Source organism: Lampetra planeri, chromosome 61, assembly GCF_965212315.1.
Source record: "Lampetra planeri chromosome 61, kcLamPlan1.2.h2, whole genome shotgun sequence".
Taxonomy (NCBI): domain Eukaryota; kingdom Metazoa; phylum Chordata; class Hyperoartia; order Petromyzontiformes; family Petromyzontidae; genus Lampetra; species Lampetra planeri.
Genome location: NC_136167.1, coordinates 449124 through 463579, shown reverse-complemented (window position 1 = coordinate 463579; position 14456 = coordinate 449124). Strand labels below are relative to the sequence as shown.

At 47.9% G+C, this 14456-nt stretch overlaps 1 protein-coding gene across 1 annotated transcript in view; it reads left to right on the top strand.

The window, feature by feature from the left end:
* Nucleotides 1-3678: 3678 nt before the first annotated feature.
* Nucleotides 3679-14456, top strand: part of RALGPS1 (Ral GEF with PH domain and SH3 binding motif 1) — a 76365-nt gene continuing 65587 nt past the window's right edge. Inside the window, 4 exon segments of the mRNA XM_078619140.1 lie at nucleotides 3679-8221; nucleotides 8834-8947; nucleotides 10829-10879; nucleotides 13048-13131. Of these exon segments, the coding sequence (XP_078475266.1) occupies nucleotides 8162-8221; nucleotides 8834-8947; nucleotides 10829-10879; nucleotides 13048-13131 (309 nt within the window). The 5' untranslated portion in view covers nucleotides 3679-8161.

Here is a 14456-nt window from a genome sequence, read left to right as displayed (position 1 = left end):
GGCTGTTTGTATGTGTGTACGCACTGTATTTTACGTAAAAAATTGTGTTAAATGTGTAATACTTTTAGCTATGTACGAACCTGTATTTGTACACGCACGTATACATTCACGCGCTGTATGTATTTCCCCCGGTATTTTTGAAACATTTGTTTTAATTGAATGTAAACACACTTGTTAGAATGTACACACCTGCGGTATTTCGCAATCGTTCAAGTGTACGCGAAATGTTTATGATTAATGCTGCTTTGAAATGCTTAATGTGAACGGGTGCGCACAAGTACTGGACGTGTATATGGTGCTAATCGCACCTCTGAGTAGCACGGTTGGCTACGTGCTTTGCTAAAGAAGTCCCAACGTACATACAGCCCATCATCCCTTCGGGGGCGGTAAAGTTGGTACCACTTTGTGGCTGTCCTATGGATAAGACTCGCGGCCGCCCTGCGAATGTGGAATTTCCACCACTTGATCAGGGCTGTAAAACAGATGACCAAACGCCTCCGTGTCTCATTTGAGTAGCTCACTTTGAAATATTCGTTTATATGTATAGGTACGTGAATTACGCCGTGCTGAATTGTCAAGTACATACACTGTATATGTGTTTGTGTATGTCCAGCTTGTGTGTTTTCTATGTGTGTGTGCAGTGTTTTTTTTATGTGCACCTAGCCTGGCACAAGCACTGTGGTGACTGCGCTACCGATTAGTGGCGATTGACAGCTATTGCTACTCTTTTCGATTTAAAGCTTTCGTGACTGCAGGGATTCATCTTCTTGGTTATTTCGGTAAAGTCACGTAGAAGGGAAGTAATAAAATAATAAAAATAAAACATAATAAAATAATTCTCACGACGTTTCGGCCACAACGCAAGGCAGCCGTCCTCAGGTGAAGACCAGGTCTGTCGGGGAGACAGCGTCACCTGAGGACGGCTGTTTGCGTTGTGGCCGAAACGTCGTGAGAGTTATTTTATTATGTTTTATTTTTATTATTTTCTTACTTCCCTTCTACGTGACTTTACCGAAAGAACCAAGAAGATTGCTACTCTTGTTATGTGTGTGTATATATGTGTGTGTGTGTGTTTATGTGTATAAGGAAACATACATCTTTTAGGGAATATCTGAACCGGTCCTGGGTGCTTCCCTAAGTCGACTCAGCCTTAAGTGAGTACCTGGTGTGGTACTGTGTGTGCATCGTCAGCAGTGGGGAGACAAAGGCGGCCGGGCGTGGATTTCTTGACCACAACGCGAACTCTCACGTGCAAGAAGCCAAGCTTAATAGGATCTCATTTCGTACCACTTATCCCCCCCCGCCCTCAGCAGTGTTGGCTAAGTGGAGGATGTTGGTGGTTAAGGGTCTGCGTGAAACGCGTTAAGAGGGTGACAACATCAGGTTATTGTGCAGAATCGAGCTTTTTGGGTGAAATCGATAAAGCCGGCCACCACTGCTCTGACACGGCCTAATCAGTAAGGGGGTGTGTCACGTTAACAGAACGTGGACATTAATTCTAGATTTGAAGCTTTCGTGACTGCAAGGATTCATACTCTTTGTTTCGGTAAAGTCACGTAGATAAAACAATAAAATAAATGAAAACAACTCAATTAAATCACGACGTTTCGGAGGCAACACAAGCCTCTCTCATCAGGTGTAAAAAAATGAACCCGTAAAAACAAAGTTTTTCACTATAAATCCTTTATATGCGTGGCGGCTAGAGTCCTCTCGTCCTCTGGCTTGAGATGGCTGCCACCTATGGGTCAGATGATTGCCTGCCACCATTAAGCAATTGGTAATTAAATATAATTTTTTTTCCTTAACAGTGTAAAGTTATGGAAAAAAATGTTCACGAAAATAAATTATCACGCACAACGAGTCTGTGTGCAAAATGTCAGCTCGATTGGATCACGGGAAGTGGGTTAAAAAACGACCGAAAGATTTGCACGGTCATAAGCGCGCAAGCAAGCAAGTGAACTTAATATAAAGGATTTAAAAAGGCACAGCAAAATGGTTAGTTATTTTGCTGTGCCTTTTTTAGTTCGTTATTTTGCTGTGTCCTTTTTTACACCTGACGAGGGAGGCTTGTGTTGCCTCCGAAACGTCGTGATTTAATTTAGTTGTTTTCATTTATTTTATTGTTTTACCTACGTGACTTTACCGAAAAAAAACAAAGAGTAAGAACGTGGCCAATTCGTTACTGGTTCAGCACTAACCGGTTGTGTGTGTGTGGAGCGTTAAACCCACTCCAACATTTGCAATTCAATTCTGGCTGTCGTCTGATGAGGCTGCTTGTGGTGGTTGTTGTTAATACCGGCGAAACGTCACGGTGACTCCAATTGTAAATGTTGGAGTGGGTTTACTCTGTCTAACACGTGGGCTTTCGCGACCGATATCATCCACAAATAGAGGTTTTGTTGGGGGGTTAAGATCGTGTAAATATAAATGTCGCGTCGTTAAACTCGCCACCACCACCCCGCACCGTCAACTAGCAAGGTAGGTTTGTGTCACATAAACAAAACGTTTCGTTTCCCGGTACAGCCGCACATCGATTGTGCGTCGGAGAGTGAAACCCACGACAACATTTACAATACTCTTAGTTCTTTCGGTAAAGACCGAAAAAACGTCGTGATTTAATTGATTTATTAGAATTTCTTACTTTTTATTTTTATTATTTTTTACCTACTGAAAAAACCTAAGAGTATGAATCCTTGCAGTCACGAAAGCTTGAAACCTGTTGTTCAGCGTCTGTAAAACAATTTCAAGCAAATTTCTTGCTCTGTCGAGATCATCTGGAGGGGGGGAGGGACGAATGTTGATGTCGTTGTGCGTGCAGCCCTCCTGAGGGCCACTCCACTGCTGGATAAAGGCCTTCTCACTAGAGCGGCTCAGATACAAAATGTAGCAGGTTACTTTTGCACGTGCGAGGCTTTCGCGGCCAATATTATCCATGAAAGAGGTTTTTGGGTCAGAGCGCGTTTAAATATAGGTGTGTCGGGTGGTGGCGGGTTTAACGACACGTTTATAAACCTCTTATGGATACCAAGTTACTATTATTATTTATTCGTGAGAGATTGGAAAGAATGGAAATTTGAGGGCGGAAGTAATGCCAGTTCAATCTTGATTTGAAGCTTTCGTGACTGCAGGAATATATACTCTTTGGTTCTTCCGGTAAAGTCGCGTCGGTAGAAAAAAATTAACCCGTGAAAACAAAGTTTTTCACTATAAATCCTTTATATGCGTGTTCAATGGGCCACAACCCAGCCCACATTGGTCTTTGAAACGGGCGGCTAGAGTCCTCTCGTCCTCTGGCTTGAGATGGCTGCTACCTATGGGTCAGATGATTGTCTGCCACCATTAAGCAATTGGTAATTAAATAAAAAAAAATTCCTAAAAAGTGGTCTTTGAAACGGGCGGCTAGAGTCCTCTCGTCCTCTGGCTTGAGATGGCTGCTACCTATGGGTCAGATGATTGTCTGCCACCATTAAGCAATTGGTAATTAAATAAAAAAAAATTCCTAAAAAGTGTAAAATTTTGGAAACATTTTTTCACGAAAATAAATTGTCACGCACAACGAGTCTGTGTGCAAAATGTCAGCTCGATTGGATCACGGGAAGTGGGTTAAAAACGACCGAAAGATTTGCACGGTCGTAAGCGCGCAAGCAAGCAAGTGAACTTAATATAAAGGATTTAAATAAAAGCATGGTCTGCTTTCCCACCTGATGATGGATGCTTGTGTTGCGCCCGAAACGTCGGGATTTATTTTATTTTATACCTACGTGACTTTACCGAAAGAACCAAAGAGTAATGACAGTTCTTTGGGTTGAATTTAGCTGCCTTGTGGAAATATAGGCATTAATGCAGCCATATCTAAACATTGTATGGAGTCTCTCTTAGCCACATATGAAGATTGTCTGGGTGTTTCTTAGTCATATCTAAACATTGTGGGTTTCTATTAACCATATCTAAACATTGTATGGGGTCTCTCTTAGCCATATATGAAGATCGTCTGGGTGTTTCTTAGTCATATCTAAACATTGTGTGGGTTTCTATTAACCATATCTAAACATTGTATGGGGTCTCTCTTAGCCATATATGAAGATTGTCTAGGTGTTTCTTAGTCATCTAAACATTGTGTAGGTTTCTATTAACCATATCTAAACATTGTATGAGGTCTCTGTTAGCCATATATGAAGATTGTCTGGGTGTTTCTTTGCCATATCTAAACATTGTATGGGGTCTCTCTTAGCCATTTATGAAGATTGTCTGGGTGTTTCTTTGCCATATCTAAACATTGTGTGGGTTTCTCTTAGCCATATCTAAACATTGTATGAGGTCTCTCTTAGCCATATATGAAGATTGGGTGTTTCTTTGCCATATCTAAACATTGTGTGGGTTTCTCCTAGCCATATCTAAACATTGTATGGGGTCTCTCTTAGCCACATGAAGATTGTCTGGGTGATTCTTAGTCATATCTAAACATTGTATGGGGTCTCTCTTAACCATATATGAAATTTGTGTGGGTTTCTGTGAGCCATGTATGAAATTTGTGTGGGTGTCTCTTAGCCATATATGAAAATCGTGTGGGTGTCTCTTAGCCATATATGAAAATTGTCTGGGTGTGTCTTCGTCATGTCTATACACAAGATTGAGGGTTAGTCACAGTTGAAAGAGGAAGGGTTGAAGGCAGTCGTGGGCTCGTACTTGCTTGCGCAAACACTCTAAGACTCCTGTTACAGAGAAATCCGGTTCGGTTTGCGCAACCACCAGAGAGGCAAAGAGTCCAGCGGTGATGGCATCGGCCCAGCGCTTGCCCATTGCAGTAACAGGAGCGAGATGGAAAAACATCATCATCATCATCGGCGGAAAGTGGAAAAACATCATCACGAGATGTCTTATTTGCACTGTACACGTTCGTTGCGAAATGTGGATTTCCGTATTTGTGAAATGTCCGTGGTGTTCTTCTTCATACGATGGTGTGGCAAATGTAATTATCGTACTGTACTTGTGTGTTCCCACGTCAGCGCTCACCGACTTTGCCAACCCGCGCTGACCAGCGTGGTGAAGTATGCGGTTCTCTTTGTGGGTTGTCGGTGGCCGGGCTGCCGAGACCATCGGCACGTTACACTTGAGAGCCCCAATTTGATGGCAACAAGTCTTTGTGACTTTGTTGGATCCCTGTGTGTAAGTCTGTATCAGAGGTCGCAAACGGGTTTTGATTCCTTACCCGTACCCGTACCCGGCCGCACCAGGGTCGCAAACGGGTACCTGTACCCATACGTACCCGTACCCTACCCGTACCCGGCCAGATATCAGGTAAGGTACGGGTATCGGGTACCTGATTGCGACCTCTGGGATGAAGCCATGTTGCAGTCGCGGGTGGGTTGATTCTAGGAACTTGAATTGTGAGAAGAGACAAGACGTTGGGAAATGAGTGACAAACGGTTACTCACCAGTGATTCACGGCCTACCCGTACCCAGCCGCACCAGGGTCGCAAACGGGTACCCGTACCCGGCCGGGTACGGGTAGCCGGGTATCGGGTAGGGTACGGGTATCGGGTACCCGGTTGCGACCTCTGGTCTGTATGCCTCCTCTGCATAAGGGAATGTACGTCTGCAGGTCTTCACGCGAGTCTGTGTGTGGTCTGTCTGAGCCTGAGGGGTGGTAGTGTAGCGGTTAGTGCTACGCTGCGCTACGAACCCGGCGACCCGAGTTCGATTCCCGCTAGTGGCCAACATCTTTGACAAATATCTGAACCGGTCCTGCACCTCAAATGAATGCCTGGTGTGGTGTGTCGTGAACATCACCACTGGGGAGACAAAGGCGATCAGGCATCGTGCTGGCCACCCACCCCCATGCGTATTGTGCTGGCCTTCATAGGTGCTCGCTAACAGCACTTGCCCAAACAGTCTGTTAATGCTACACGGGGAATCTTTGTATTTGTGTGAGCCTGTGGATTCCATGTGAGTCTGAATTGCAATGTGAGTCTGTGGGTCTGTGTATTCTATGCACGAGCGAGGGAAGAGAGATGGGCTGATGTGGTACAGAAGGATGTGGAGCTGATCGGAATTGCCGATTGTTGGTACACGCGGTGTCAAGTTCGGCCTCTGTGGAGGAGGTCCGTGAAGGACGCTGCTGGGCAGTTGGAGGCAGTCGCCCTCCAGCAACAACGGAGGGCAGAGGGACGACGCTCACAACAACGGGCAGAGTGCCAGGCGGCTAAAACACAGCCAAGTTGGCACAGTAGGGGGGTACAGCTGGTCATCTCAGTCGGTCAACCCATGGCACTTGGGTCTGTTCCTTGACCTCCTGCCAGCGGGCATTCGACACTTCACATGGCCTCAGAGCGCACCTAGCATGGCACAAGCACCGTGGCGACGTCACCCCCACTTAGTGGTGGTTGTTGTGATAGCCTGTGCAAGTCTAATGGGTCTCTATATGGGTCGTTGATTTCCAGGGGCTGAGACCACCAACCACACTCCACTTGAGAAACAGGTTTAAGCACACTGATCAGTAAGACCCTTTTTTAAATCCTTTATATTAAGTTCACTTGCTTGCTTGCTTGCGCTCTTACGACCGTGCAAATCTTTCGGTCGTTTTTTAACCCACTTCCCGTGATCCAATCGAGCTGACATTTTGCCCACAGACTCGTTGTGCGTGACAATTCATTTTCGTGAAAATGTTTTTCCAAAATTTTACACTTTTTAGGAATTTTTTTTTTTATATTTAATTACCAATTGCTTAATGGTGGCAGGCAATCATCTGACCCATAGGTGGCAGCCATCTCAAGACAGAGGACGAGAGGACTCTAGCCGCCACGCATATAAAGGATTTATAGTGAAAAACTTTGTTTTTACGGGTTAATTTCTTTCCTTCATTGACACGCGGCCTTAAAATGATGTCTGCAATGCGATACGAACTGTGTTTGTGTTCTTGTCGACTCTGTGTCTAGGGGGGTGGGACACCCCAAGGGCCCCCGCGCCCACCCCCCCCCCCACAGCGACATCTGCCTGGGCCTCCCATTGAGCCCACAACCCCTCCCGCGACTCCCTTTGTGTCTGTCAAAACAAACAGCGGTCATAACGTCCCTTTATTCGGTAGCACCGCGGGAGAAACGAGGGCACCGAGGTGCCTGGGGGCGTCCGTTGGTTGGGGAGAAGTCCGGAGCCGGGCCAACTCCACGGGGTGACCCCCATGAGTCTGGAATCATGGGGGGGGGGGGGTGGGTGTGGAACAGCTAATTCGTATTTTGTTTTGTTTCTGCAGGCCCAAATGTGTCTCCGAGTACGGAAGGACCGAGTCCAAATAATCCTACTCGTTGGAAATTTGGGGTCAGAGGGAGGTCGCTGTTGAATGTAACAACGGGCTGCATGCGGACCGCGAGCCGATGACACGCAGCTGTGATTCCAGAGACTCAACACTACCCATAGACTCAACACTGCCCATAGACTCAACACTGCCCATAGACTCAACACTGAGACCCATAGACTCAACACTACCCATAGACTCAACACTGCCCATAGACTCAACACTACCCATAGACTCAACACTGCCCATAGACTCAACACTGAGACCCATAGACTCAACACTGCCCATAGACTCAACACTGCCCATAGACTCAACACTACCCATAGACTCAACACTACCCATAGACTCAACACTGCCCATAGACTCAACACTGCCCATAGACTCAACACTGCCCATAGACTCAACACTGCCCATAGACTCAACACTACCCATAGACTCAACACTGCCCATAGACTCAACACTGCCCATAGACTCAACACTGCACCTCCGATTAGCACGTTTGGCTACGTACTGTGCGAAAGAAGTTGAACACACATACATTCTACGATACACCACTATACACCACACTGGGATGCAGTACATAATTCACTACACTTACGTACGCCTCGGAGCTAGATCTGTGGTATCCTCTTCCGCGGGCCGTCGCCTTGACAGCGTCGTCTTGGCAACGTGAAAGGTCGCGGCAACTGCTCTCTGCTCTGCGAGATCTCCGAATGCGATCACAGTCGGGGGTGCGATACGGAAAAATGTATAAATAAAGTGGAAAGAACGCGTTGTTGTTGTTGTTGTCGGTGATTGTTGTTGTTGTTGTTGCGTGCGTCAGGTGCCGGCGCTGTGAGCCCATGACGGCGGGAGGCCCGGCCCTGAGCTATGGACATGGCGGTCGGGAACAAAAGCCACAATGCGTCCTCCTGTGCTCAGGCACCTGAGGTGGGTGATGGTGGCGGTGGTTGTGGTGATCCGATGGTGGTGATGTCATGGTGGTGGTCGTGGTAATGTAATGATGGAGACAGTGGTGACAGTGGTGGTGGTGGTAGCTTTGTAGCTACACTCACTGCTAGGGATCGTCAACATCATGATCAGATGTGAACTACCTCGCCTGCTATGCAGAAGGTCGTGGGTTCGATCCCGACCCTGACGACGCCTGACGCTATGTTTGGAGTTTGCGTGTCTCTCTCTCTCATCATCATCATCACGGTGGCTAGGAGATGTTAACTACCTCGCCTGGTGTGCAGGAGGTCGTGGATTCGATCCCGACCCTGACGATGTCTCTCTCCCCCGTGGTCGCGTGTTTTTTCTCCGGGTCCTCTGCTTTTTCTGAAATCGACGTCACGCGTTCAGAGTATTTGAGCTGCTATGAATTTCCACCTAATGGTGACAAGCCACATTTCGTGGCCAGGGTCACTTCTGAAAACGAGCAACATGGCTCAGTGGTGTGGGTGCCTTACCGGATAACAAAAAACCATAAAGCTTTTGTTTATTTATTTTTTGTCGTCATCGTCCTCTCTCTCTCTCTCTGTCTCCCGCCCGCCCCCCTGCCAGTCGACCAGCAGCACGGAGTCGATGTCGGAGAAGCCGTCGGCCGCCTCGCAGATGTCTAAGAGCTACGACGCGGTGGTGTTCGACGTGCTCAAGGTCACGCCCGAGGAGTTCGCGGTGAGGACCCACCTCCACCCACCTCCACCCACCTCCACCCACCTCCCACCACCTCCACCCACCTCCACCCGCCCGCAAACGCACTCTCGTCACGTGGAAACTCCACGTTCCCTCACGTCGGGAACCGAGTCCGTCCGTACGGAGGACCGGTTCCCGAGGAGGGAATCGATCCGTCCGTACGGAGGACCGGTTCCCCATAGAGGGAATCAAGTCCGTTCGTACGGAGGACCGGTTCCCCAAGGAGGGAATCAAGTCCGTCCGTACGGAGGACCGGTTCCCGAGGAGGGAATCGATCCGTCCGTACGGAGGACCGGTTCCCGAGGAGGGAATCGATCCGTCCGTACGGAGGAACGGTTCCCGAGGAGGGAATCGATCCGTCCGTACGGAGGACCGGTTCCCGAGGAGGGAATCGAGTCCGTCCGTACGGAGGAACAGTTCCCGAGGAGGGAATCGAGTCTGTCCGTACGGAGGACCGGTTCCCGAGGAGGGAATCGAGTCCGTCCGTACGGAGGAACGGTTCCCGAGGAGGGAATCGATCCGTCCGTACGGAGGACCGGTTCCCGAGGAGGGAATCGAGTCCGTCCGTACGGAGGATCGGTTCCCGAGTAGGGAATCGATCCGTCCGTACGGAGGAACGGTTCCCGAGGAGGGAATCGAGTCCGTCCGTACGGAGGACCGGTTCCCATAGAGGGAATCTAGTCCGTCCGTACGGAGGACCGGTTCCCGAGGAGGGAATCGATCCGTCCGTACGGAGGACCGGTTCCCATAGAGGGAATCGATCCGTCCGTACGGAGGACCGGTTCCCGAGGAGGGAATCGATCCGTCCGTACGGAGGACCGGTTCCCTTTGGAGGGGCCGTATTCGGGAATCGATCTCGGGTCGCCAGGTCCGCAGGCGCGGCGTTAACCGTTGCACTACCCTAACAACAGACGTTACCCACAAGCGAAACCAGCTTGTAACCACACGTACGTGCGCACGTTACGTACACTGCAAAAACGGGAACGGCGAATGATAGCGATATTTTCTGGATGTGCAAGCAGCCCAGCGCGCACCGATTGCTTCCGACAAGACCGTTACGTAAGCATCCCCCCCCCCCTTCTCCGGTTATTTTAATTAATTTTTATTTTCCAACAGCCTCCTAAAGCAGTGGCCAGGAAAATCTGCGTAATCTCTCTCCGAGCGGCCGAGGGAACGTCGGAGCCAAAATATTTCGCGTTGCCCGCGGCCACGTGCCTTTACCGTCGCGATCAAAGACAAAGATCCCTCCGTGTAGCCTGTTACAGACTTGGCTTTTGTTATTTTCAATGTATTATTTTTCTTTTAGTTTTTATTATGAAAATGTTATTTTAGTATTTATATTTTATATTACATTTTTCACATTTTTTGTTTTCTATTTACGTGACTTTACCGAAAGAAACTAGAATCTGTAACAGACTGTAGGGGCAAGTGCTGTTAGCGAGCGTCACCTATGAAGGCCGGCACGGTTTTCAGCACCACACCCGTCCGCCTTGGTCTCCCCGGAGGCGACGTTAACACACCAGGTGCTAATTTAAGGCCGAGTCGACCTAGCGGAGGCCCAGGACCGCTTCGGATAATCGTCACGGGCGTTGGCCTTGAGCAGGAGTCGATCCCGGCTCGCCGGGGTCACGAACTCGCTACACTCGCTCACACCGTGCAGAACGGCGGGGGGTGGGGTGGGAGGCCATACCAACTCTCCACGCAGAAAATCGCCCGAATCGGGAGTCGAACCCAGGTCTCTCTTGCCGTGAGGCGCCACAGCCAGTTGCCTATTGAGCCACCCTCCAGCCTGCACGGTTGTGTGTGCCCCCTGTCTGGAACAATGGTTTAATCTTGGTTGTTTTTCGTTACGCTTGCACACAGAGTCAGATAACGTTGATGGATTGCCCGGTCTTCAAAGCCATTCAACCAGAGGTAAGCTCCTTCACAATGGCAATGATAAGGATCTGGAAGAACAACAAGCCGGCTAGCCTGACTGGCGCAAGACACGAGGGCTCTGTCTTGTTTGGGGATAGGATCGTGAGAGTACAAATGTGGTCGCGTAAAACAAAGAAAGATGGTTCTAGATTTGAAGCTTTCGTGACTGCAGGGATTCATCTTCTTGGTTCTTTCGGTAAAGTCACGTAGAAGGGAAAGGATAAAATGATAAAAATAAAACATAAAATAATTCTCACGGCTGCTTGCGTTGTGGCCGAAACGTCGTGAGAATTATTTTATGATGTTTTATTTTTATTATTTTATTATTTCCGTTCTACGTGACTTTACCGAAAGAAACAAGAAGATAGTTCTAGATTTGAAGCTTTCGTGACTGCAAGGATTCATACTCTTAGGCTGTTTCGGTAAAGTCACGTAGGTAAAAAAATAAAATTAATAGAAATAATATTAGAAATAAAATAAAAATCACGACGTTTCGGAGGCAACACAAGTCTGCGTCATCAGGTGGGACCTTCACAGCCAGATTTACTGTATCAAGTGAGGCAAAAAATGTTTTCGTCGCGCAGCGTAGCGCTAACCGCTACACCACCGCTCCACACCATCACCACAGACAAATACGAAAGAGTCAGATTATACACATATACACAGACATTGTTACTGATGAGAACAGACAACACCAATGACAATGGAGATGATGAGTATAATGATAATGTTTAAAATGATGATGGTGTTGATATGAAGGTGATTATGGGGAGGGATGATGATGATATTTAAGATTATGATTACATTTCTTTATAATAAAAAAAATTTGTCTCACTCGATACAGCAAATTTAGCTGTGACGGTCCCACCTGATGACGGAGACTTGTGCTGCCTCCGAAACGTCGTGATTTATTATTTTATTTCTATTATTACTTCTACAACTTTTATTTTTTACCTTCGTGACTTTACCGAAAAAGCCTAAGAGTAAAGAAAGCTAGCCCTGTAGCCTTAACAGACTGCTGGGGCAAGTGCTGTTAGCGAGCACCTGTGATCGGCACTGTGGCACACGAGGGGGTGGGTGGCCAGCACCACGCCCGGCCGCCTTTGTCTCCCCAGTGGCGATGTTTTTCTGTCTCCACTCGTGCTGCGTGCATGACATAATAATCATCAGTGTGGTTAGGTTATAATTTACACTATGAGATCTCTTTTACCAGTGGCAAAATATAATGGTAGGTTTTTACCCTTTTAACTGGTACAAAAATAAAGGTGTCAGTTTTGTACCAGTTAAAAGGGTAAAAACCTACCATTATAGGTTATAATTGTGAACCGTGCTGGTCGCTTGCCGTTATCATTGTCGTCACGTAATCATTGTTAATAGTGTTGCGTCCTTGATGTTATCATCGTCGTCGTCGTTACGTTAGAATTGTGAATAGTGTTGCATTCTTGACGTTGTCATCGTCTTGATTTAAAGCTTTCGTGACTGCAGGGATTCATATTCTTGGTTCTTTCGGTAAAGTCACGTAGAAGGGAAATAATATTTTCTTTTGTTTTATATTAATATTTTTTATTTATTTCCCTTCTACGTGACTTTACCGAAAGAACCAAGAATATGTTGTCATCGTCGTTACATTATAATTGTGAACCGTGTTGCGTTCTTGACGTTATCATCGTCATCGTCGTTACATTATAATTGTGAACCGTGTTGCGTTCTTGACGTTATCATCGTCATCGTCGTTACATTATAATTGTGAACCGCGTTGCGTTCTTGACGTTGTCATCGTCATTGTCGTTACGTTATAATTGTGAACCGTGTTGCGTCCTTGACGTTATCATCGTCGTCATTGTCGTTACGTTATAATTGTGAACCGCGTTGCGTTCTTGACGTTGTCATCGTCATTGTCGTTACGTTATAATTGTGAACCGTGTTGCGTGCGTGACGTTATCATCGTCGTCATCGTTACGTTATAATTGTGAACCGCGTTGCGTTCTTGACGTTTTCATCGTCATTGTCGTTACGTTATAATTGTGAACCGCGTTGCGTTCTTGACGTTGTCATCGTCATTGTCGTTACGTTATAATTGTGAACCGTGTTGCGTTCTTGACGTTGTCATCGTCATTGTCGTTACGTTATAATTGTGAACCGTGTTGCGTGCGTGACGCCGGCAGGAGCTGTCGAGCTGCGGGTGGAACAGGAAAGAGAAGCACAGCCTCGCACCCAACGTCGTCGCCTTCACTCGCAGATTCAACCACGTACGCGCTTCCCCTCCGGATCAGCGGGGTTCCATCGCGATCGCTCGCTCGCTCACGCGCCTAGCTCGCTTTAGCTGCCGAACACATCGCTCGCTCAATCGCTCACACGCTCGCTCGCTCAATCGCTCACACGCTCGCTCGCTCTCGCGCCTAGCTCGCTTTAGCTGACCAACGCATCGCTCACACGCTCGCTCGCTCGCTCAATCGCTCACACGCTCGCTCGCTCTCGCGCCTAGCTCGCTTTAGCTGACCAACGCATCGCTCGCTCAATCGCTCACACGCTCGCTCGCTCAATCGCTCACACGCTCGCTCGCTCACGCGCCTAGCTCGCTTTAGCTGCCCAACACATCGCTCGCTCAATCGCTCACACGCTCACTCTCGCGCGATCGCCCGCGCGCTTGTTTTGCTCACTGTCGTACCGATTCCCCATCTCGCTCAATTGGGCGCTCGCTCGCTTATCAACTCGTACGTTCACTCGCTTACCCACTCAACACCTCGCTGGCTCACTCACTCGCTCTCCTGCTCACTCGCTCACTGATGCTCCACCTCGCTCGGCCATTCTGTTGTTTTGGTTCTTTTTTGTATTCCGCATCGCTGCACTTTATTTTGTTTCACTTTTTGTCGTTTTGGTGGCCCAGGTGACGCTTGCAAAACGAGACTCTCCCCATAGCGGGTTCCCTTTTGAGTTTTCACCTTGTCACACACAACAGCAACTCGGAACGTGAACTGACCCGCTCGCTCACCCCGGCACCTACCCACTCACCCATCCACTCACTCGATCACTCATTCCTTCACCCTCTCGCTCATTCACCCAATCATGAATTCACCCGTTCGCTCGGTCAATCTCCCACTCATTCACCCGTTCACTCGCTCAATCACCCACTCACTCATTCATCTCTCTTTCAAGTGAGACTCCTATCCTGGTCTCTCAAGGCTGGTTACAAAAAAAAACATCCATCCGGACCACTGCCTTATTCACCCACGCATTCATTCACTCATTCACCCACTCATTCACCCACTCATTCACCCACTCATTAATTTACTCAATCACCCACTTATTAATTCACTCAATCACCCACTCATTCACCCACTTATTAATTCACTCAATCACCCACTCATTCACCCACTTATTCATTCACTCAATCGACCCACTCATTCACCCACTCAATCACCCACTCATTCACCCACTCATTCACCCACTCATTCACCCACTCATTCACCCACTCATTCACCCACTCAATCACCCACTCAATCACCCACTCATTCACCCACTCATTCATTCACTCATTCACCCACTCATTCATTCACTCAATCACCCACTCAAT